The 25,097-nt window shown below is 44.2% G+C and overlaps 1 protein-coding gene across 1 annotated transcript; it reads right to left on the bottom strand.

The window, feature by feature from the left end:
- Positions 1 to 219: 219 nt before the first annotated feature.
- On the bottom strand, positions 220 to 23,613 carry CCSAP (centriole, cilia and spindle associated protein). Its single transcript, XM_030812723.1, has 4 exons — positions 22,432 to 23,613; positions 21,610 to 22,033; positions 5,952 to 6,217; positions 220 to 4,615 (listed from the first exon to the last, which is right to left on the bottom strand). Exons 2-4 carry the CDS (start codon positions 21,983 to 21,985, stop codon positions 4,439 to 4,441), a joined length of 819 nt encoding a protein of 272 aa, XP_030668583.1. The 5' UTR covers positions 21,986 to 22,033; positions 22,432 to 23,613; the 3' UTR covers positions 220 to 4,438.
- Positions 23,614 to 25,097: the final 1,484 nt, after the last annotated feature.

Raw genomic sequence — 25,097 nt, 5'->3', positions numbered from 1 at the left:
GTAACTTTCAAAACAGTAAGAAGATGTGATGGAAAAGACTGGGAAAAATTATAGCTCAACTCAAAGTGTATATACACTATTTGTCTCTTCCTGGACATAACTAATGTGTCTTGTTAAACATTTATCTGCTGAAAAATCCATTTAGGAGTCAATATGATCATACATTTTCTTCAAGTCATTTATGTACTAAGCAGAATTACTTCTCACAAAAGATTCTCGGCTTGTAATGTTAATTAACTTTATTCACATTTTTCCAAGTAAATACAATATTAACTATAAGCTAAAAACAATACATAGTTCTTAGAAAATACAACCCCGAATTACTGTGTGGCCTGGGCTTTGTGATTACATGTGCCCAGCCTTTGTTCCTCCAGAATTTTAAAGTGAATGCAGTGCTCAAAACAAACTTACAATAGCACAGGGAAACCTTCCCTAAATAAAGTTTTGTTATTATAAGAGAAATCCAAAAAGAGGCCTCTACTGCCTTCATTCAAGTGTCCAGAATTTCAAAATGGAAATAATATTAAAAGAGCAATCGATTTTTTTCCACCTCACACTAGTAGACTTGAAGGAGGCAAATTTGGATCAAAAATCTAGACATAGCTCCTTGCATAAGGTTTGGTATTAAGCACACACTTGCACTGAATTAACTCCATGTCCACCCTATAGTATAAAAATTCATTTCAAATGCAAACACTGTGAAATGACCAGGTCATATTTTTAAGATCACTCTTTAAAATATCATTTAACTGATCACAAAATTATATAATAAGGATCTTATATGGGTTAGGTATTAAGTTTGATACCAAAGCAACTATAGCATCAAGCTACATAAATATTAGCACCATTTTTTATCTAGTCCAGTGAAATGTAAAACTATCCATCAAACTGTTTTTTACCAAAGCAGTCAACAAGAAAAATTGTTTTACTTCTGATACATGCTTTGCTCCTCCTCCTCTTTGCTGGTAATACTTTTGAACACTTTAAAGAAAGTACAGTCGGCTCTCTGTATCCATGAGTTCTGCATCCATGGATTCAACCAAATACAAATTGAAAATGTTTGGGGGAAAAAAGGATGGTTTCACTTGTGCTGAACATGTACAGGCTTTTTTTTCCTTGTCATTATTCCTTAAACAATACAGTATAACAACTATTTACATAGCATTTACATTGTATTAAGTATTTTAAGCAATCTAGAGATGATTTAAAGTATATAGGAGGATGTGTCTAGGATATATGCAAATACTACACCATTTTATAGAAGGGGTTTGAGTATCCATGGAGTTTGGCATCCTAAGGGAGGCCTGGAACCAATGCCCCATGGATACTGAGAGGCGACTGTACCATAACATTCCATTTACAAAGTCTGTGCCCGGAACAGCATTATCAACCTAAAAAAAGATAGTGGAAGACCCTACAGATTTTTTTTAACTTACAAATTGTGCAGAATTATCTTCTGGAAGTTATGGCTTCCAATAACAGCCATCTTGCTTGCTGTCTTTCTTACAATTTAGTCAGCTGAGTTCAAGTGACCCAAGTATAATACCCTTAAAGTTGCTGGCAATTGATCTTCGATGAAACACAATGACAAAGATATTATATATGAAATGGTATAAATATGTGCCTCCTACCTAATACACAAGTAAGATTCACCTATGGCCTATTATACATTTATACATTTTTAAAATGAATCTTTTGAAGATTCATTTATTCACATTTTTCCAAGTAAATAGAATATTAACTATAACTACTAACTATAATCTTTTACAGATTCATTTTAAAAGTGAATAAATGTGCTTAGAAATTTTAGAGGGGAGAACATACATATAACCAGAGGTGCAAAGTATTTTAACAGCTCCTAACTAAGGGCAGTTAAAAGACAAAGAATCGATTCCTATTCACTTCTCCTCCCGCGAACTTAATGTCCAGCAGAGTGCTAGACAATATTGCTTCAATATTCTATTACTTTTATATTAAAAGCAGTAACATAAAAAACAAAAGCATATTTATGACATTGTTTTAATTAAGAAGTTAAAATCAAAATTTTAAAAAGTTTTATGTAGCATTTATTTTAAATATCATTGGATTCTCCGTTTCAGACTTTTTCAACATGAAAGGTAATTTTTAAACTATCTCACTGTCTTGCAGGTTGTCCCAAGAATTAGGAACATGATTACAACCACATTCATTTCTAGAATGAAAAGAAAGAATTAGGACCATCAGATTGTAACAACTATAAAATTTTCACAGGTTCAAAAGGTAATTGACACTCTTAAGAAAGAAAAGAAACCCTAACCAACTAAGGACTTGGACGTAAGATGAAGGCTTACAATTCATACTGATTTATTAGCCATTCATGCACTTTAAAAGTACTTTAAAAATCCCGTTCATTTGTCTTCCACTTAAAAAGGAAAAAATTGGCTAATATTTGCCTTCTATGTTTTATCTCTGTCTGGAGTTTAAAGTAGTAAGTACATTAAATACAAGTTTGTTTTCTAAACAAGAGAAAAGTCTGGCGGTTCAAAGTCTAGAGGAAGTCGGGTTTCTAAGGCAGTCGTCAGTGTGGGGCCTGAACCACTCTCTAAGGCCGTCTTTCGTAGATTGTCAGCTGCAACACAAGCCTGACCTGGATGGCTAACACTGAACATGCAAGAAGCGACTTTAAAGGAGCAGTTTTCACAATCAGCTAGCTACACCATCACAAATTGCCACATTAAGGTGATCTTTAGGTACCTGCGTCATTTAAAGACTTTAACAATAGTTAATACCAAAATTCACCAGTTACTAGCAAGGCTGTTTTGGACAACATGTAAAATTTCCTCTTTTGAAATATACATCTCGATGATTAGGAGAGATCTGTAAGGAAACAAATTCACCTCAAAACTATGCAAATATTTAAAAGGTTTTTTTAAGCTCACAATACTTCAGTATGTGTTTTCAAAGCTTAAACAGTTATCATGTGTGAAGATTTTATGGGGAATGAAAGCAATGTGTTCTAAAAATTGACTATGGTTTTCCAAAGACCCAGAGAAAAATACTAAGGTAATACTCAGCCTCACGTCCACTCACACATCTTCGGGGACCAAGCTGGCATAGGCAAAGCACCTTTATCTCTTATAAGGAACTTAGCACATATCCTTCTAGCAGATTCTTGTCTCCACAGGATGGAGAAGACATCATTCACTTGATGGAAACCAGTGTTTGTTAAAACCATTTTTCTACCCCCAAAGCAAACATACTAAAGAGAAGGAGCACTATTTACATAAATTTGTGCCTACCCACACACCACCATTCTCTCCCATTAAAGTGTAGATAAGATCTACTGGCTAGGAATCAAAGAGTAATGTATTTCAACCTAAAGTCTGAATACTGTACATCATCAAGACTTTGTTATTGTTAAGTGCTATAAAGAAAAAGTAGAGAAAGTAGGGGTGGGCAGTCTGTCTAACAGGCATCTTCACACTGGTCCCCATCCCAGTGGAACAAGCAATGCCAATGTACCAAGTGCAATTCCAGATAATAAGTTTGAAATGTCATTGCCAGCCATTACAGAAAAGGCAAAAGTCCACAGTGGGTGTATGCCAGAAGGTCAAGTGTGACAAGGGACTGAATCCACAGTATGTATTCTTAAAAAAAAAAAAAAAACAAACTTGCAATGAAAAAAGTGAGTCTTTGACTACTCAAAAGAAACTTTACTACTACTCTACACACATATTGTGTTGTGTGCACTTCGTCTATTGGAATGTACTTGAGCTATTAAACTATTAAACAATAACTGCCTAGATGATCACTGAAAGAGAAAAAGAGACCCTCGCCCAGCCCAGATAATTCTTAAATATCACAATCTACATAAAGATGCTGCTGAACTGAAATACAAATAAAAATTTTCAGGAACTAGCAAAGTTCTAGTTTCATTATACATGGAATCAATAGTAGTGCTGACACTCATTTTTGACTTGATATTCTTTCACAAACAAAACGGCATATAAGGAAAACGAGTCTTATGCTGTAGGATGGAATGATCTTATAGCTATGGAATCTGGAAAGTTATTTAGAACAAGATGATAATAGGCTCTACCTAAGCTTATGAAAAGAATACTGAACTGTAAGCATCTGTTGCCATTTAAAGGCATTTGGTGTCAGTATCTGAAAAGATTAAGATGCTTTAAAACAAAACCCTTATAAGAATATCAAAGATTTAGGGAATTATCTTCATAGATAACCAAATGTCTGTGGCTTCAACTGTCTGCCCTACTGCCGAGGTAGGTGACCAATATTCATCAAAATAAAACAATCTTTTACAAATTCCCTAAAAAAAAACCTTGCATAATCAGTTGGTTTCTTAAACCTGTGTCCAGTTTCTTTTGATGGTTTTTGTTTTGTTTTTCCTTTCAGTCATTTACACTTTTTAAAAGAGCCTGTCCACGCAAGTGTTTCTTTAAGCTCTTGCCGAATAGCACCTCATGTATTCTGTCATCCACGGGTTCTCTGAGGAGGAAGCCTTCATCTTTCTGTTCTTCTCCACATCCACAGAGTGAGCACGCTGCCTTTGAGCAACCAGTTTCCTTTTTTCCACCTGTCTTCTGTTCTTGGCTCGTAATGCTGATTCATGAATCTAAAGAGAGTTCAAAATAAAAGGATAGTAACTTAAGGGGCTATTATACTAATGTTCAACAAAGGTTGCAATGAAGCTGGTTACTGCCAGGTCACCTGCAGCAGGGCAGAGTCAAGCCCTGCCTCTCTATATAGTTCTTCTTTACACAAAACCTTCCACAGAAGAGCCATTCTCACTTGCTATTCTCACTTGATTCATATCAGGATAAATGAAACTAAGCAACAGCAAATTAAATGTCAGACAGAAATGGTAAGCAACTAATTTGCATGTGCCTCTAGAGTTGGCTCTGGAAAACTGTCCGAACTGCTTAGCATTAAACATAAGTATTTAATTAAAGACTTATAAACAGCTCATAAAAAGCAGGGAAAATAAAAGAACTTTAAATGTTTAACATCAGTATACCAAAGACATCTCAAGAGATTTTACCACCCAAGATGTCTTATACTACAGATAAATCCTGTTAAAATTAATCCCATGGACTTGTCAGAGATCTTTTGTTAAACGGCAGCTTCGTTGTCTCAAGTATCACTCCAAATAACACCATCTGCTAGGGTTCAGATGGCTGTTCAGTGAAATTTTCATTATGCTATTTATCTAGAACTCAAGCAGTTTGCAGTTTCTCTTTCTGCTTCCTTAAACGCATCCTTTGCTTTAGGCTATCGTAACAGTATTAATGCTAAAATACATGTTTTGTGACTACACACATGAAGGTCCTCTCGTCTGAAATGTTTCCGGGTCTTGACACAGGAGAGACAAGCTAAGGCTAAGTCAGGGTAGGACTAAAGCTCCTGAGAGTGAAATGCATTTGTTATGGATAAACAGGGAAAATGCAGCCATTTGAATTTAATCAGAAGAACAAAAGGGAGTCTATGGCAGATGCCAAGCAATCAATCAATCAGACAAACCAAAGATAAAGGAGTCAAAGAAGCACCAGGTTATCGAAGCTGAAGGCAGCTGAAACAGCTCAGGAGACCAGTGGCAAATCCAGATGGGCCGTCGCCAGCCTTGGCTGTGCTGCTCCTCCTGACCTCCCGGCCCCCCAGGAACTTGTGAACCCCAAATCCATCTACGTCTTTGCCTGGCTTGGTATCACTAAACCCTTCTGGGTAACTCCCAGCCAAAACCACTCGCTCTCCAGGCCACCAACATGCAGAATCCTCCTTTGGTTAATCAGAGGCTCCATTCTGGAGTTCCCCAACCCACCATGCTATCCCCTAAGATCTCCCATGGGCCCAAAGCACCCAGTGGCCAAAAGACATGATGCCCAATGACAGGCGCATGGCCCAGCTCACCACTCTCAAAGGGAACAACAGAACCCCAAGGGCCCAGGGCGCACCTCATGCACAGGAGCGGACGCACAGACGTTGTGAGTCTTCTGGCTCCCTGTATCCATCTGTTTTTCTCCCCAGCCATAAAGAGCAAACGGATGCTTCTCTTTTATTTTACTCGATGATCTTTGGGGACTTTTGACCGCTTTCCTGTTTCCTCTAGCAAATAAGGCACTTGGTTGCTGACGAGGCTCAGTACTGGTGGGTGATTTGTCAGTCTCTCTTGTTCTGGTTTGTTGTTCAGGTTTATCTTCTACATCTTTCACTGGCAGTGCTTTTGAAAAGACATAAATGAGATGAAAATACTTTGAAATCAGATTTATATATAATTACTTAAAATATTTATGTTGAAAAATCATAATGCTTAATTAAGACAGTAACATTTTCACTTATGGCTCAACTCATACGATCCACTTAAAGTAGAAACACAGGAACAAGTTAGCATAATTTTCAAACCATTTATCTCATTTTAAAATCAACAACAAATATACCAAGATTGAACCAAGCTTATTCAAAAGCAACCACTGCCACTCCGATTCTGAGATTTAGCATCTGGAATGTTAAAAGCTAGACAGCACTACAGCCTAAGGGCTTTCTCCGCAATCCCCCAAGATAAATCCAATCATCTCGATTTTGCTTTCCTTCACGGAAAGATCTGGATTTGTGGTCATCCTCCAGCAGCTGCAGGAGGTTGCTGTTTGAGTTACTCCACCCGAAAATGCCCCTTAGTCCTTCCATGCTCCTCTTGAGAGCCGCTTCCTTCATTGAAAAGCCCCTCCGCACAACAGGAAGTGGTTTCCATCGTTACCATCTAGGTGCGCAGCCAGGCATTCCCTGTGGGAAGAGTTAAAAATGAGGGCCCCGGCCGGGCACGGTGGCTCACACCTGTAATCCTAGCACTTTGGGAGGCCGAGGCGAGAGGATTACGAGGTCAGGAGATTGCGACCATCCTGGCCAACATGGTGAAACCCCGTCTCTACCAAAATACAAAAAAAAAAATAGCCGGGTGTGGTGATGCGCCCCTGTAGCCCCAGCTACTCGGGAGGCTGAGGCAGGGGAATTGCTTGAACCTGGGAGGCAGAGGTTGCAGTGAGCCCAGATTGCGCCACTGCACTCCAGCCTGGTGACAGAGAAAGACTCCGTCTCAAAAAAAAAAAAAAGAGGGCTCCAGTTTTAAGAGGCTTCCCCAACACTTGCAATGGAAATTACTCCATGAATCAGGCCTGGGTCTGTACCACAGCCCTAAATTCTGGGAAACCCCCGGTGGGGAATGTGGCTGCCCTACCTAAGGGGAACCTCAGATAGCAAGGATGTACTCCAAAAAATACCTATTCCCCTGAATTACCTTTTATGATTTTCCCGTTTATTATTTTGTAAGCCTTTCTTTTTATGAAATCAGTACGATTCAGTATAAACACTTTGTGAGCCTGTGTTTCCTTCCACCTATGGTTCTGCTGAAGTAAGAGTTCGTGATGGGGCCGGGCGCGGTGGCTCAAGCCTGTAATCCCAGCACTTTGGGAGGCCGAGGCGGGCGGATCACGAGGTCAGGAGATCGAGACCATCCTGGCTAACACGGTGAAACCCTGTCTCTACTAAAAAATACAAAAAATTAGCCGGGCGTGTTGGCGGGCGCCTGTAGTCCCAGCTACTCGGGAGGCTGAGGCAAGAGAATGGCGTGAACCCGGGAGGCGGAGCTTGCAGTGAGCCGAGATCACGCCACTGCACTCCAGCCTGGGTGACAGAGAAAGACTCCGTCTCAAAAAAAAAAAAAAAAGAGTTTGTGATGCGTCTAGAGCTCCACCTGAGGTGCCCCAGTTGTTTAGGCCACAGGAGATCCTTTGTTTCAGATGCTCCAGAGTTTTGCTCTCAGTCATGATTTTATTTTTTTTTTTGTTTCATTTTTTAAGAGACAGGGTCTCGCTTGTCGCCCAGGCTGGAGTGCAGTGGTGCAGTCATGGCTCACGGCAGCCTCAGCGTCCTGGGCTCAAGTGATCCTCCCACCTCAGCCTCCTAGGGAGGTGGGACTACAGGAGTGCACCACCGTGCCCAGGCAATTAAAAAAAAATTTTTTTTGTGTAGAGATGGGTTCTTGCTATGTTGATCAGGCTGGTCTTAAACTCCTGGCCTCAAACAATCCTCCTGCCTCAGCTGCCCAAAGTGCTGGGATTACAGGCCTGAGCCACTGCACCCAGCCATCAGTGATGATTTTATAGATTGCTATTACAATCTATATAAGGTCTTATCACCTCTGTAGGACAGAATTTTGCCATTACTTTTAGTTGTGACTCTTCTCTTGTCTATTTCTACTTCCCTTTAAAGTCGAGGGAACCCTTGCATGGGCAGTGCATGCAAACTGGCACATACTTGTAAGAAACCTTTATAGGTCATCTGCCACGTCTGCCTTCAGTGATGACCTTGACTCTAGCAAACCACTGCATTTATTACTAAGCATTTGAAGGAACAGACACTTCATGTCTGAATCTGGGTGTAATGTTTGTTCTGCATTGGAGTGCATCATCTCTTTAAACCCAGCACTGGAGTTGCTGGGGATGAGGCAGGACACCAGCCTTCCATTTCATCATGAGACGATATCCATTCACTGCTCAAACGTTTATCTGAGTGATGTGTCCACACGCTCTCTCCTCCTCTTCCCTGGTGTTTAAGAAGAGGAGGAAAGAAGAGATCATTAGCACCAAGACTAAAGGGAAAGAGAAGTGGGGAAGCACAAGAACCTGTGCAGTGGCACAGTGATACTGACAGAGAGAGAACAGCAGCCACCCAGGTCATCTTCACTGATTCAGTTCCCCTCTCTTCCTCCTGTTCCAGGCGTGTCTAGCCCAGATCTCCCAGAGAAGCCTGCCCGTAGAAGGCAATAAGGATTTCATTGAAAAGACAATCTGGGGCTAGCCAGGCAGAGAAGAGGAAAGAGAATTCCAGAAAGAGGGAGTGGCTTCTTCAACGGCATGGAGAGAAGAGGAAAGAGGGAATTATAAATAGTTCAAAATGGCAAGTACATACAGTCTATGGATGAAGGCCTGGAGTAGATAGTGTGGGGAAAATAAAGGCTTTCTATGCCAAACTCAGGCATTTTTATTTTATCCTGGAGATGAAGAATCATCATGGGAGGACTTTAAGCTGAAAACTGACATGGTCAGTTTTTGTATTTTAGGAATGCGGCCCCTAGCTCCACACGTGGAAGATTGGTGAGATCAGAAATAAGGGCAGAGAGGCCAGTTAGAAAAACACACTGATCAGACCAGCCAGGAAGTGGTGCCAGGATGTTTTTTTTTAACAAGGCCCCTCCGGCCAGGTACGGTGGCTCAACCCTGTAATCTCAGCATTTTGGGAGGCCAACGAGGGTGGATCACCTGAAGTCTGGAGTTCGAGACCAGCCTGACCAACATGGTAAAGCCTTGTCTCTACTAAAAGTACAAAAATTAGCTGGATGTGGTGGCACACGCCTGTGATCTCACCTATTTGGTAGGCCGAGGCAGGAGAATCGCTTGAACCCAGGAGGCAGAGGTTGCAGTGAGCTGAGATTGCACCATTGCACTCCAGCCTGGGCAACAAAAGCAAAATTCCATCTCAAAAAATAATAATAATAAATAAATAAAAACAAGGACCCTCCAAAGCAGACAGCCCAGCAACACTGCATCAGACTGATAGGTGGACAGACAGACAGACACCATGAGGACACCAAGAAGGACCATGTGGGCGCTCAGTTCTGTGGCTCCTGCAGGTGTTCTGAGTGGATGGTCATGCTGTCCTCTGACATAGGCCCCCTAAAGGATGAGGAAAGGGTGCTTGTCACCTCGGATGCAAGACACTCCTGGTCCCGGCGGCCAGACCTTCAACTGAAGCTGAGGAGAGAAGATGGCATGGAGATGAAAGCCACGGCTCCCGGTGTGGACCAGGTCACCCAGAAGAAACACAGAGCCGGAAGACAGGAGGCACAAACAGGCCCGGGGACACCGTTATTTAATGCACAGGCAAAGAAAGGAGAACCTGAGACGAGGGCAGAGGAAGAGTAGCAAAAGAGTAAAAAAGAATAACCAGGAAAGAGGCTGAGCAAAGAGTTTCAGAAAAAGAAAGTGCAATTAACAGTCCAAAAATTACAGAGAGATTGGTACAATGAACATGAAGAGACTTTGCCTTGGCAGCTCGGTGGTCACTGGTGCCAGAGGGGAGGTGTGGGGTGGGGGAACCAGACACCAGCTGGCTGAGGACTGAACAGAGTGGAGCCTACCTATCCTGGTTCTGTGGGGCTACTGGACTCACCCTCCCCACTAAGGATGACCTGGAAAAGCTAAATGAAATTCAAAAGTGACCCCAGGCTAACAATGTCTACAGGTATCCAACACAAGAAACTAAAATCTTCTCAGGAAACCCTTAGACCTCAAATTATTCCTAGAAATAGCTTTTCCAACACAAAGACCAGTGTGTTGTAAAGATAACCAGGCACACAGGAGGGTAGGCAATGAGGGGGCCCTGGAGAGGCAAAAAGCCTGAAATCCAAGGAGTCTTATTCAGACTACAAAATAGCTATGCTTATAGAAAAAGACACAAGAATTATCTGCAACAGGAGGAGAGAAAAGATGGAAAATACAGAAGAGAAAAGGTAAAACTTATCACCGTAACATTAATATTTATAAAACTCTTTTGTAAAACTCTTGAAATAAATAGTGGCTGGCAGAAGAGAAGTGTGGTATTATTATATACGTGTGTGTGTCTCTGTGTGTGTTCGTTTTTGTCCAGAGTTCGTGGCTTCTAACTCCCATACCCTTGTTCCAGTCTTTTGTTATAATGTTGGGTGTGTTAAACCTCAGGGGCAGGCCCCCAGAAACCGAATCTCTCCTGCTCTCCTTTCCCCTGCCCCTAGGCCGGACTCTAATATTCCATACCTTCCAACTGTAGCTGAGCTCAGGAGGTTCCTGGAGGCTGGCAAGAGAGCATGGAAGCTTCTCACCCCTTTCCCCATATCTCACCCTGTTCATCTCTTCATCTGTGTCCTTTCTAATATCCTTTTCTTCTTCTTCTTCTTATTCTTATTCTTATTATTATTATTTTTTTTTGAGACAGAATCTTGCTCTGTTGCCCAGGCTGGAGTGCAATGGCACGATCTCAGCTCACTGCAACCTCCACCTCCCAAATAGCTGGGATTACAGGTGTGTGCTGGGCTCAAGCAATTCTCTCACCTCAGCCTCCCAAATAGCTGGGATTACAGGCGTGTGCCACAACGCCCGGCTAATTTTTGTATTTTTAGTAGAGACGGGGTTTCATCATGTTGACCAGGCTGGTCTCGAACTCCTGACTTCAAGTGATCCACCGCCTCGGCCTCCCCAAGTGCTGGGATTACAGGCATGAGACACTGTGCCCGGCCTCTAATATCCTTTATAATAACCGGCAAATATTAAGTGTTTCCCTGAGTTCTGTGAGCCACTCCAGCAAATTAATCAAACCTAAACGGGGATCATGGGAACCCCAATTTGAAGCTGGTCGGTCAGAAGTTCCCAAGGCTTGGATTTTCGACTTGTGGGAAGGAGGGGGCAGTCTGTGAGACTGAGCCCTCAACCTGTGGGACCTGACACTTTCTCCAGGCAGACAGTGTTGGAACTGATTGCTTGCTTGCTGGTGGGAAAATAGCCCCACATATTTTGGGGTCACAGAAGTCTGTCTTGATTGTTGTTGTGTGATGACAGAGGAAAGAGTGAGAGTTTTTTCCAAACAATAAGTATATGTCTCTAAAATCCTGTTTGAAAAAATAGTTTAAAATAAAGACTTCTTCAAACAAAAACAGCATTATCCACCAGTTATGGTAGAAGATTACAATGCCCCTTTCTCAGTAAGTGGCAGAATATTCAAATAAAAATAAATTCAGTCTCAATTTAGAACTGGCCGGTCCAATACAATAGCCATGAACCACACGTGGTTACATATATAAATTTTAATTAATTAATTAAAAGTAAATACAATTAAAGATTCAGTTCCTCAGTTACACTAGTTATCGTTCAAGTGCTCAATACCCACATGTGGCCGGTGGCTACCCTGGTACACAGCGCAAATGGAGAACACGCCCATCATCACAGAGAGAGCTGTACTGAACATCTGATTTTTCAAATGGATTTAAACAGAATTAATAAACTTGACCTAATGGATAAATATAGAACACTGAACCCAACAACCGCAAATATAAATTTTTATCAATCATATATGGAACATTTATAAGAATCTGCATATCCAAGGCCATAAAGAAATCTTAAGATATTTACAAAATTGAAATTATATAGAATGTATTCTCTAACCACAATGTAATTAAACTAGATACAACAAAAAAACTTCAAAAAATCCCTCCCAGTTTTGAAACTTAAAAACATTTCTAGGCCGAGCGCGGTGGCTTACACCTGTAATCCCAACACTTTGGGAGGCCAAGGCGGGCGGATCACGAGGTCAGGAGATAGAGACCATCCTGGGTAACACGGTGAAACCCTGTCTCTACTAAAAATACAAAAAAATTAGCCGGGCGTGCTGGCAGGAGCCTGTAGTCCCAGCTACTCGGGAGGCAGAGGCAGGAGAATGGCGTGAACCCGGGAGGCGGAGCTTGCAGTGAGCCGAGATCGAGCCACTGCACTCCAGCCTGGGCGACAGAGCAAGACTCCATCGCAAAAAAAAAAAAAAAAAAAAAAAAAATTTCTAAATAACCTATAGGTCAAAGTGAAAACAGGGTTGCACAAAAATGTGAAGGTACTTAATGCCACTGAGCTGTACACTTCATTTATTTATTTATTTATTTAGAATGCTCCCGGCCAAACTGGACACTTTAAATCAGTTAAAGAAAGCCAGCCTCAGTGGCTCACGCCTGTAATCCCAGCACTTTGGGAAGGTGAGGTGGGTGCATCGCCTGAACTCAGGAGTTCAAGACCAGCCTGGGCAACATGAGGAAACCCCGTCTCTACTAAAAATACAAAAAAATTAGCCAGGTGTGGTGGCGCATGCCTGTGGGCCCAGCTACTCAGGAGGCTGAGGTGGGAGGATCACTTGAACCTGGGAGGCAGAGGTTGCAGTGAGCCAAGATGGTGCCACTGCACTCCAGCCTGGGTGACAGAGTGAGATTCCATCTCAGAAAAAATAATAATAATTAACAAATAAATAATAAAATGGTTAAAATTGTAACGTGTATTTTATGTATTTCAGCACTATTTTCCAAAATTCCAAGTAGTGATAATAGAGGGCATTCCTTTCTTAATTCTGATATTATTAGGAATGTTTCTAGTTTCCTCACTGAGCATAACGTTTGCATTAGGTTTTTTTGTTTGTTTGTTTGTTTGTTTGTTTGTTTGTTTGTTTTGAGACAGAGTCTCACTCTGTCACCCAGGCTGGAGTGCAATGGCATGATCTCAGCTCACTGCGACCTCCACCTCCTGGGTTCAGGTGGTTCTTGTGCCTCAGCCACCCAAACAGCTGGGATTACAGGCGCACACCACCACACCCACCTAATTTTTGTATTTTTAGTAGAGATGGGGTTTTGCCATGTTGACCAGGCTGGAATATATGTTTTCTTTAAAAAATAAATATTTCCTTATGTGGATACTATACATAAATGTTAAATTTTATGATTTTTTTGTGACTATTTTAAAAAATCATAATGAAAATTGGAAAATAAGTTTGAATAAAAATGTTATATGGCAAAACATGTGTGATGCAGCTAAAGCAGTTATCAGAGGGAAATTTATAGCCTGAAATGAACATATCAAAAAAGAAAGGCAGGGGGCAAAAAAATCAATGATAAGCATCCATCTCAAAAAGTTAGAAAAAAGCAAAATAAACCTGAAGAAAATTAAGGAAAAAATAATAAATTAATGAAAATATACAATAAAGAAAAACCACAAATCTTTAGTGTGGGGAAAAACTAAACAAATTCACAAACCCCTGGCAAGTCTGATCAAGAAACAGAGAAGAAAGTAAAAATAAAAATCAGTTAAAAATACAGCAAATTGGAGGGTTCGGGTTAAATATGCACTAAAAACCTGTGCCTTATAGTTCCTTAAAGCTTATAGTCTCTTCCTCTCCAAATCCTACTAAAGGAAGGAAAAAAGGTATAAAGCCACAAGGACAGAGAGCAAGGGAGGTGATGACATCAGGCAAAAGGCATCAATAAAATTTGGAGGAAAAGAAAAACAACTGAAGAGGTAAAAATGGCCTCACAGAACTGAGTAGGATGAATCCTAACTGCCCGAGGGGAAAGGCCTCCAGGACAGAAGCTGAGTCCTAGAAAGAATCACATGAGCCAGATGTGGTGGCTCACGTCTATCATCCCAGCCCTTTGGGAGGACAAGGCGGGAGGACTGCTTGAGCTCAGGAGTTTAAGACCAGCTAGGCAACATAGCAAGACCTCATCTCTACTAAAAATTAAAAATAAAAAAATAGCCAGGTATAATGACGCACACCTGTGGTCCCAGCTACTCAGGAGGCTGAGGCTGGAGGATTGTTTGAACCCAGGAGGTCAATGCTGCAGTGAGCTTAGATCACGCCATTGCACTCCAGCCTAGGCAACAGACTGAGACCCCTGTCTCAAAAGAAAGAAAAAAAAAATGAAAGAGTTGTATGAGGTGCCAGCTTCCTCAGAAGGCTAGTGAAGTGAATTCTCTTTTCCAGAAGTTCATCATCAATCAGCACCCCAGCCCTCGTGCTCTTCTGACTATAATATGGACGTGCTCTGTTGAGAGTTGGGATCCATGGGTCCTCCCCTTGAACCTGGGCAGACTTTTATATTAGGTTGGTGTGAAAATAATTGCACCAAGTAATAACTTCCCCAGTGAGGGTAAAATGGGGTGAGAAAGGGCCTGCGGAGCTCCTGAGGATAAAAGAGAAAAAGCAACGCAGCATCCACCTGGGTTTGTCTCCGGACGCTGTCCTTACAGGCCAGCCAGTGTAGTGTGTTCTGAGGAAGGACAGGCACAGGAAGAGGTCATGCATGTGAGGGTCCCAGCAACATGCCAGCCGGGTGCCTCCAGCCTGGAGCCTTCCAGTACAGGCTGCAGACAAGGTATCTCACTGCCCAGGGCCAACTTCCAGCCCAGGAAACCAGAGCAGCAGCAAAGGAGGACAGCAGGCCGGGGGCCTCCGTATCCAGGGGTTCTGCATCTGCAGGCTCACTCAACCATGAATTGAAAATATTTGGGAAAAATAAACAAAAAATAATACAACAATAAAAAGTAATACAAATTAAAAATACAGTAGTAAAACTATTTACATAGTATTTAATTGTATTAGGTGTTATAAGTAATCTAGAAATAATTTAAAATATTCGAGGGATGTGCACAGGTTATATGCAAATACTACACCATTTTATATAGGGACTCGAATATCCACGGATTTTGGTATCCGTGGGGGTATCCTGGATGCAATCTCTCACAGATACCAAGGGACAACTGTTTTTACTAGTTTTAAGCTACTAATTTTCAAGGTAATTTTGTTACACAGCAATTGACACTTCTGTATTCTTTCCCCTAGCTCATATGCCAGGTGGTCGCTCCTCTCCTACCCAGAAGGTCTGTGGATTTCAGTCTCGAGTGGCAGAAGCAGGGGAGGCTTGGACTTCAGATGACCCTAGGGACAGGAGAAACCAAGGGAAACAGCTTCCTGAAAACAGAATTAGGTGAAAGGCCTCATGGTAAAGGAGACCCCGCCTCAGCACCTTCCTCCACCTCTGTTCCCGGGATGCTGGTGCCAGGCTTATTCCCTGTGAGACAGGAGACTGCAGATGCACTGTCTGGGCAGCTCACTCAAGAGACGCTGGCAGGTATACATGTTTGCAGTCCCCAGAGGAACAGCTGGGTCCTCATCCAATTACAGAAAACAGGCATCCCCCGTGCACAGAGCTCCTAAAAAGCTCTTTCAGGCCTTACTCTTAAATATGAGCAGACAGGCTAAGAGCAAACATCTGAGTACATCCTCTATTAGTAAGGAAGAGACCAAAATTATGCAGAAAAAGGCAAGGCAGGGAACGGAAGACAGCTCTGAAAAGATATTTCTGGCCTTTTTCTTTTCTTTTCTTCTTTGTAGGTTAAAAGAAATCTGAAAACAGAATGCTATTTTTTTTTTTTAATGTAAAGAACATTACGGACCAAAAATAGATGAACTCTTGGGAATTTAAAGCTAAGGTGAGAATTAAAAATTTCAATAGAAATGTTGGAGATAAAATTGAAGGGTTCTCCCAGAAAATAGAACCAAAAATTCCAAATTCCAATGTAGAAACATTTTTAAGTAAAAATGTTAGAGGACTGATCCAGGAGGCACACCATCCAACTAAGGATAAATATAGAAAGAGAAAATAAAGCATATGGAGCAGAGAAAATTATTTTTAAACAGGAAAATAGGAAATATCACTGAACTGAAAGAACCTTCCAGAATGAAAAGGGCCAGCCAAATGAATGAAAAAAGACACACACAGGCACATCACAAAATTTCAGAACATCTCCTAAAAAGATATAAAGAATCTCTTAAAAGTTTCCAACAAAACAACAAAAACAAACATAGGGGGGTCACACGCACAAAGCAGCTGTCAGAATGGCATGGTCCTTCTCAACACTATGACCTGAAGCTAGGATTCGGTGTTATGGTAATGCCTCAAATGCTGAGGTTTCCAATCTAGAATTATCTACCTTGCCAAAATATCAATCCTGGATATAATAAAGGCATTTTCAGATATGCAAGTTTACAAAATTTCTAATTCCCACGCAATCTTTTACAGGATCTACAGAGGAAGCATTCCATCAAAAGGAAGGAACAGGCCAAGCAAAAGAAGACTTGAGACGTGCAAGGCAGGGGATCACACAAAGGAGGGAAATGGTAAAGAAAGCCCAGTTCGGCAGCTGTGCCAGGGCTGGACAGTATAAAATCTAGCCTGGAACAAGAAGATCAAGGGCTCAAAAAAATATATGTGTATATATATATGTGTGTGTGTGTGTGTGTGTGTGTCTCCAAGGGAAAAAAAAAATCAGATGAATAGAACACCTAATACGTCTGACATATGGCAAGTTTCATAGTACTATCAGGCCATTTCAGGCATTAGTGATAGCTAAAATAAATAAGAAATAAGAAACTGATAGGCCGGGCGCGGTGGCTCACGCTTGTAATCCCAGCACTTTGGGAGGCCGAGGCGGGCGGATCACGAGGTCAGGTGATCGAGACCACGGTGAAACCCCGTCTCTACTAAAAATACAAAAAAATTAGCCAGGCGTGGTGGCGGGCGCCTGTAGTCCCAGCTACTCGGAGAGGCTGAGGCTGGAGAATGGCGTGAACCCGGGAGGCGGAGCTTGCAGTGAGCCGAGATTGCGCCACTGCACTCCAGCCTGGGCGACAGAGCGAGACTCCGTCTCAAAAAAAAAAAAAAAGAAAAAAAGAAACTGATAGGCAATGATAGGTAGCTCATTTTTTAATAAACCTATTACTGGAGCAAAAAAACAAAAACAAAGTGAGCAAACAAAAAAGTGGAACAATTATTAATTTCAGGAAAACCATAAATTTTAACAAAAAAGTATAATCAGAATACATTACATGGCTCACCTGCAAATATTTACACAACCATAATTCAAACACAGAACAGAGATTAAACAAAGCAATCATATAGTTAATATTGTGGGGATATAGGGAAGAGGAAATGAGTGTTGGTATGTGTCTGGGGGTAGAATAGGGAAGGCAGAGCTAAGATCCTGAGCTAAATCTTCATCTCCCATAATGGGAAGTCAGTAGATAATGTTCATAATCAAAAAGCCAACAGGTAGGTTTAAATGAAAAGAGCATGGCCAATGCTGAAAGGAAAGCGAAATTGAGTGAAAGGAGCAAGGGGCGTGGGTGGGAAATGGGGCAGGATCATGTTTTTTTTCATTTTAAGCAAAATTTTTTAAATTACTGCACATGTAAACTTTGCTAAAAATAAAATCTAACCTAAAAAGAAAACGTGACTAGGAAGTAAGGAATCGGAGACAGTCTAGACCACTCTTCATAGCATATTGGCTATGGGAGGAAAAGAACCCCACGGTTCACAAGCACTTCCACCCCCAAACCCCACCACACACACACACACACACACACACACACACACACACATACACACACACAGAATTTCCTAAGAGCTTTTTAGTATCCATCCTTTAAATAAGAATGAGAAACGAAGGATCATTAGACATTTGAGAAAAGTGCCTAACATGAAAACAGAGAATTACCAGCAAAAAGAAACAAAGAGACAAAAGTGAAAGACTGTGCTGAAGAAACACAGAAAGAGAAGAAAACAAACAAAAACTTCTAATATATATCCTCAGTAAGATAAAACCCTGCATGCATGAATCAGGAACCAGATACTGTGTTGTAAAAAGAAATAAAAAGGGAAGGAAAGGAGGGAGGGAAGGGAGGGAATAAATGTCAGCCCAGAAAACAATTCAAGAGCTCTTAAATTTAAAAGAAAAATAGGATCCATCAAATGGAAAATGTAGTAAGAGATTTAGAAGATACAGCTGAGAGTATCACCCAGAAAACAAAACAATAAAAGATGAAAATCTGTCAAGAAAAAACTTAGAAATTTAGAGGATAAAATGATAAAGTCTAATATCCAACTAAGGACTTTAGAAAAAAAAAAAGAAATGGGAAAAAAAACAAATAAGAAAATAATTCCAGAAAACTTCCAGGAATTAAAAACATGAGTTTGTCTACAAAGACCTGCCAAGTGCCCAGCAAAGCAAAGGAAAACAGATCTAGATCAAGGAAAAATGTCAGAACATAAAGGCCAAAGAGAAGACCCTGAAAACTTCCTGAGGGGACACGTTACCTACGAAAGCTCAAGATCAAGAATCATAACAAGGCAGGCTGTAACACCAGCAGTCATAACACGTAAGGAGGAATGCCTCCAGAGTTTCTGCGGACAACTGCTCCAACCTAGAATTCCATCCCCAGCGACACTCACCAAATTGTAAGGGTAGAATAAAGCTATCTCTTGGCATTCAAAGAAAACTAACCTCTGAACCATCCTTTCTCGGGAATCTACTAGATGTGCTCCACCAAGAAGGGGTAAACCAAGAAAGAAAATGACATGAGAGCCACACGACAGAGACTCAAACCCAACAGGGAAGCCAAGAAAGGTCCTAGGAGGATGGCCAAGGGCCCTCCCAAGATGCCAACCAGGCAGCAGGCCACAGGAGCAGCAGCCAGCCGGGACAGAAGTAGGTCAGGGGCCCTGGGAGGGGCGTCTTAAGATGACGAGAGTGATAGTGAACCTGATGTGTCGGTTGTATTGTGAAAGGAAAAAGGGAATCCTGGGAAACAGTATGGGTCAGCTTTGAGTAACTTTTTCCATGGGCACAATATGGCACATACTAATTATGAATCCAACAAACTCTCTGAGGACTATATTGAGCAGATGTGGAGATGGGCCATGTGGGGGGGGGGGGTAAGGAGAGCAGTAAAAAAGAATTAAAGTCAATAGATAATGTTAAAAACTGAAAAAAAAATCAAATGTCAATAAAAGCCATGTTAGTTGGAGATACAAAAATAAATACCAAAGGAAAAACCAGGGTGTTATGTATGACACGGGGCTGATGCGCTTTTGTAATAAGTCAGATGGAACTACATGATTCTATGTGCATCTATGGCTTCGGGGAAAGTAAGAACTTTTATATTTTGTAGAAACTCAAAAGAGTGCTCATTGCACTAGTATTTAAAACCATCCACTTAAAAACCAGGATATTTAATCTTGTGCAAGCAACACAGGAGTCAAGAGGGCCTTACAGGTAGGAGCAAAACAAAAGATGCTGCAATTGTGAGTCCTGAAAGCAGAAAACATCCTTTCTTCTTCCTGATGCCTAATCCAGAAATGTAAGCAGGGAAGAAATAATTGAGAGGACGCTATCTTTAAGGAAACCAAAATAATCATGAACTCAGAGCTTACCTGAGCTGGTAAACACAGGCACCATCCATATCACAATGCTGCCTAAAAATTGAATTTATATTGCATGCAAATATTTGACAGCTCCATCACAAACAATAAAAGATCGGGGAGAGAAAAGCCATTTAGCCTGATAAAGTACATCTCAATTTAGCTAACAGATCAGTACCCACAGGAATAATCTGGAAGGCATGTTCCCTACCCCCTCCACCTTCTGTTATTTGCATTTCTAGCAGTGATCACTGAAGCATCAGGATTTGTGGGGATTCACAAGTAACATCATGATGGGAGGAGGCAGCCCTGCCTCCGATGATGAGCTGAAAATAGCTGAAGATGGTAAAACCAAGAGCAAAGCAACCCGGCTCATAGCCGAAATTTCATCTCCTCCTCAGCCTCTCACAGAGAAGCCAGGAAGAGTCTGATTGGCTTGCAATCGGGTAAACAAAAATAAACACATAAATGAATAAAGTCACTGATCCTGAGCTTCTGTTTCTTCATCTATAAAACTGAGATTAGGGCCAGGCATGGTGGCTCACTTCTGTAATCCCAACACTTTGGGAGGCCGAGGCGGGCGGATCACGAGGTGAAGAGTGTGAGACCAGCTTGACCAACATGGTGAAACCCCGTCTCCACTAAAAATACAAAAATTAGCCGGGCCTGGTGGCGCATGCCTGTAATCCCGGCCACTCGGGAGGCTGAGGCAGGAGAATGTCGTGAATCCGGGAGGCAGAGGTTGCAGTGAGCCGAGATCGCGCCACTGCACTCCAGCCTGGGCCACGGGCCACAGAGCGAGACTCCGTCTCAAAAAAAAAAAAAACAAACACACACACACACACAGATTAAAACATGGTCTCTTTTGGGATTGTTTTGAATATTAAATGACAACATACGTATTCCTAGATCAGTGACTGAATGTCTAATAGGCTCCCAATACATTTTCCATGTTTTCCTCACTCGAGCCTTTTCAAAATCCAGTGATCTGGAAGGAACCACTGGTTACTCCAGGCTGTACTGAGGCGTTCAACTGGGTCCCTAGCCCTGCAAGCCTCTGGGCAGGAAAGAAGGTGAAGGGCCATGGCTGAAAACACGCGCAGCGCCACCGGCGCTTTCGGATCTGGAGAGGCGAGGGAGGATGGGGTGGGACGGAAGAGGGGAGGACCTAGCACTTATAAAGATGCTCTCACAGCCAAGTTATACAACACTCCACGTAAACAAATGCAAAATATTCTTTAGGGACAGCGTAGCAAGGTCGGGGAGTTAATACGGGAAAACAACGGCCCCATTCATCAGACAGAAAGCTTAGCTCTGTGGTTCTTAACCTTTTGGGTTACCTTTGAGAATCTGATTAAAGCTGGGGCTCCTCTGATCAAAAATTGGCGCCTAGAAATAAACAGATGGGACTCAGTGGTTCGCCAAGAAATAAGATAGGATTCAGTGGTTTGCCAAGCCGCAGAGGCCCGCGAGGAAAGACCCCAGACTCAGCCAGCGGCGCTTCAATTGAGTTCACCGCTGGCTCGACCGAAAGCCACCTAATTAAGGAAATAAAGGGTGGCAAAGGCTTCCACCTTCCCTATTTTGTCAAGAGAGACGGATTCTGTCAACCGCGGAAAAAAAAAAAAAAAGGAAGAGCCCGCCCCGAGCGGCGCAAGAAATAAGAGATCAGCTGCTCAGAGCTTAGAGCAAACCGTCCCTGCGTGCAGGCCCCTCGAGCTCCCCTCCGGGCCCGGTACCTGGCAGAGCCGCGTCCTCCGCGTCCTCGGCCTCCGCGTCCCCGGCCTCCGCGTCCTGCTCCTCTGGGGCCCCGCGCGCCCGCCGTTCCGCCTCCTCCTGGGCCGCCGGCTCTACGGACGGCGGGGGCGAGGGCGGGGCGCACCGGGGCGCGGGGCCCGCGGGGCCCCCGGCGCCCGACGACTCTGACGACGCCGAGTCCTCCGAGGAGCCGGCCGGGCCCCAGTCGTCCCAGAGCCAGGGCGCGTGCGCCTGCTCCAGCAGCCGGCGGCCCAGGCGGTAGTGCAGCAGCTCGCGGTAGCACGGCCCGTACTCATCCCAGCGCGGCTCCTGGTAGCGCTTCATGTACTCGCTCTTCACCCCGCTCCCCGGGGACATGGTGCCGTCCGCCGCCTCAAGCGCCAGCCGCTCCTCGCTGCCCGCAGCCTACGGGACCCGGTACACGACACAGAGGCCGCCCCGCCCCTCCGCCGGCCCTGCCCGCCGCGACGTTTAAACCCGGAGCCCCGCCCGGAAGGGAGCAGGGGGCGGGTCCCGGCGAGGGCGGGGCGGGGGCGGGGCGGGGGCGGCCTCACCCGGCGGCCGGGACCCAGAGCAGAGGCGGGGACCCGGGCTGCTGGGGTCCAGGGGCGCGCCTCCGAGGAGGGCTAATCAGAGGGCGGAAGGCAGGGAGGCTGCGGGCTGGGGCGAGGGGACTGCGGGAGACTGGGGCTGAGCGGGAGGAGGAGCGAGGTAGGGGAGCGGCGGGGCCCGTGATCGGGTGGTCCTGGGGTCTCCAGAGGCGTCCCCTGAGCTAGGCGTGCGGTCCCGCGGGGCTGCCTTACCTCCTTCCCGCCGCGCCCGGCAGATCCTCTGCGCCCAGGCCCGAGGCGCGCGTGGCGCAGCAGCTAAAGCGCAGCTCGCTCTCCCGCGCGCTTTCCTCCTGAGCAAGATGTCGCCGCGGCGGCCCGCGCTCCAGCTGCAGGCGGGAGGCTGTGGCGCCGCCTCAGTCCCGGAGCCTCCCCGCGCGCTCCCGGCCCCCGGGCCTCCGCCCGCTCCGTAGGGGCGACTGCTTCAGTGCAGAGCGCGAGGCGCGGGGGTGCGGGCGTGCCTGCCAGTCCGAGGGGCCCAGGCCCAGGTCCCTGGCCCACTTATTTGAGGTGCCCGTCCACCCTGGTCCCAGCAGACGCTGCCCCAGGCACGCGTCACTCTGCAGGAGTCATCAGTTAGGGGCAAGAGATGATCCCTCCAGAAATGCAGCCCCGCCAGGCTGCGGCCGGGGGCGACACTCTCTGTCCTCACAATGTGTTCACAATACCTGTTACTCTGGCTTTAACTCCCTTTTATGTCTACACTCCCCAAATTCTTTTAGATTTTGATCAAAACCATTTCACTCGCTCAGAGACCCGTTTGCACATAAAACCTTGACAGATTCAGTTACGTTGTGCAGAAGTATACAACGTCGTCCCATTTGTTACAGTTTCTGATTTCTCCCCTTCCCAATTTTATTTTCTGTTCCTTGACTTACATTAGGGACATTCTAATGCACTTACCTTTTGTTTAACCTGGCTGGGGTTGGGTTCTGATGTTTGCAACCAAAGTAGCCTTAATAAAGATTGAATAAGGTGGGGAAATGGTTATATGTAGTTGTATGGGACATGCAGGACACCATCGGTTTCAGCTTTTGCTGCATAATTCACTCCAAAACTCAGTGGTTTAAAACAGCCAAGATTTATTATTTCTTATGATTCTAAGGGTTAGTTGGGCAGTTCCTCCACAGTTGGATTCTGATGAAGAGACAGCAGGGCTGGAGGGTTCAAGATGACCTCCTGATATAGTTGGGATAATTCTCCTCCAAATCTGAAGTTGAAATTGATCCTCAATTTTGGAGGTGGGGCCTAGTGGGAAGTGTGTGGGTCATGGGGGCAGATCCCTCATGCATGGCTTCGTGCCATTCTTCAGTAACGAGTGAGTTCTCACTCTTTTAGTTTGCATGAGAGCTGGTTGTTCAAAAAGAGCCTGGCATGTCCTCCTCTCTCTCTCTCACTCCCTTTCTCTCTCCATGTGACATGACAGCTCCCCTTCCCCTTTCACCATGATTGGAAGCTCCCTGAGGCCTCACCAGAAGCAGATGCTGACACCATGCTTCCTGTATAGCTTGCAGGACCATGAGCCAAATAAACCTGTTTTCTTTATAAATTACCCAGCCTCCGGTATTCCTTTATAACAGCACAAAACGAACTAGTGCACCTCCCTCACATAACTGGCAGTGGGGTGGGCTGTGGGCTGGGCTGTCTTGGTCACATCCTCCAGAAGGCTGGACTGGCATCTCAAGGTCATATACATCTCCTGCTGCATTCTCACGTTCAAAGAAATCACAAGGCTAAGCGTCAAGGGAGAGGAATAAACTTCGCTTCTGCATAAGAGGAGCAGAAAATTCACATTCCAAAAGAGATTGCATACTGGATGAAGGAATTTGCGGGCATATTTTACAATCTTCAACACAACACACACACACACACACACGAATATAAGGGCACTCTGGGAGGCCAAGGCAGGCGGATCACCTGAGGTCAGGAGTTCAAGACCAGCCTGGCCAACATGGTGAAACCTCATCTTTACTAAAAATACAAAAATTAGCTGGACTTGGTGGTGCATGCTCGTAGTCCCAGCTACTCCGGAGGCTGACAGGAGAATTACTTGAACCTGGGAGGCAGAGGTAAGCTGAGATCATACCACTGCATTCTAACCTGAGCGACTGCACCCTATTTACAAGGGAGGCTTGCAAATATCTGGCTTTTCTAGCTTCTACACTGGCATGGGAATTCATAAAAAGCGTCAAGTAGATAGCGGATGTCTCCTGAGTATGTTTGTATTTGGAAGGCAGTCGGGGGCCGGGGACGGGGGGGAGAGAGAGAGAGAACAGCACCATCCAGAGACAAATGGGAAGGAGAGGGCAGTGGAGGGAAGGAGCACTGTGTGGGAGGAGTGGGTACAGAGCACGTGAATTGGGGAGGAGTCAGGAGGAGTGGGTACAGAGCATGTGAGATGGAAGATCAGCTTTTTCTCAGAAGCAAGGAAGAGAGACGTTGAGAAAGCCCTCGGAGGATGGCCTCCCCTGGCTCAGAAGAAGAAAATTATTGAGATAGGATGGGCTGGCAAGCTGAGGGAGTGATAGTGCCAGAGGCTTAGGGTGGAAGGGCTCCGAGAGGTTCAGCCACACCCCCCGAGAGGTGGACAGCCTTCATGTCCCTGTGAGGCTGCCTGTTCTGCTCCTGGCCAGATTCGGTTGCCAGCAGATTTTCTCATGTGGAATCTGTATGCCTGTGTGGCAAATATGTATTGTTTATCTTTCAGGAGTCCAGCTCCAGACCTTTTTTTTTTTTGGAGATGGAGTCTCACTCTGTCACCCAGGCTGGAATGCAGTGGCGCGATCTTGGCTCACTGCAACTCCCCTTCCTGGGTTCAAGCGATTCCCCTGTCTCAGCCTCCTGAGTAGCTGGCACTACAG

This window comes from Nomascus leucogenys, chromosome 5 (genome assembly GCF_006542625.1).
Source record: "Nomascus leucogenys isolate Asia chromosome 5, Asia_NLE_v1, whole genome shotgun sequence".
NCBI classification, from domain to species: Eukaryota; Metazoa; Chordata; class Mammalia; order Primates; family Hylobatidae; genus Nomascus; species Nomascus leucogenys.
The sequence above is the reverse complement of the archived record's forward strand: the minus strand, read 5'-3'. Positions and strand labels throughout refer to the sequence as shown.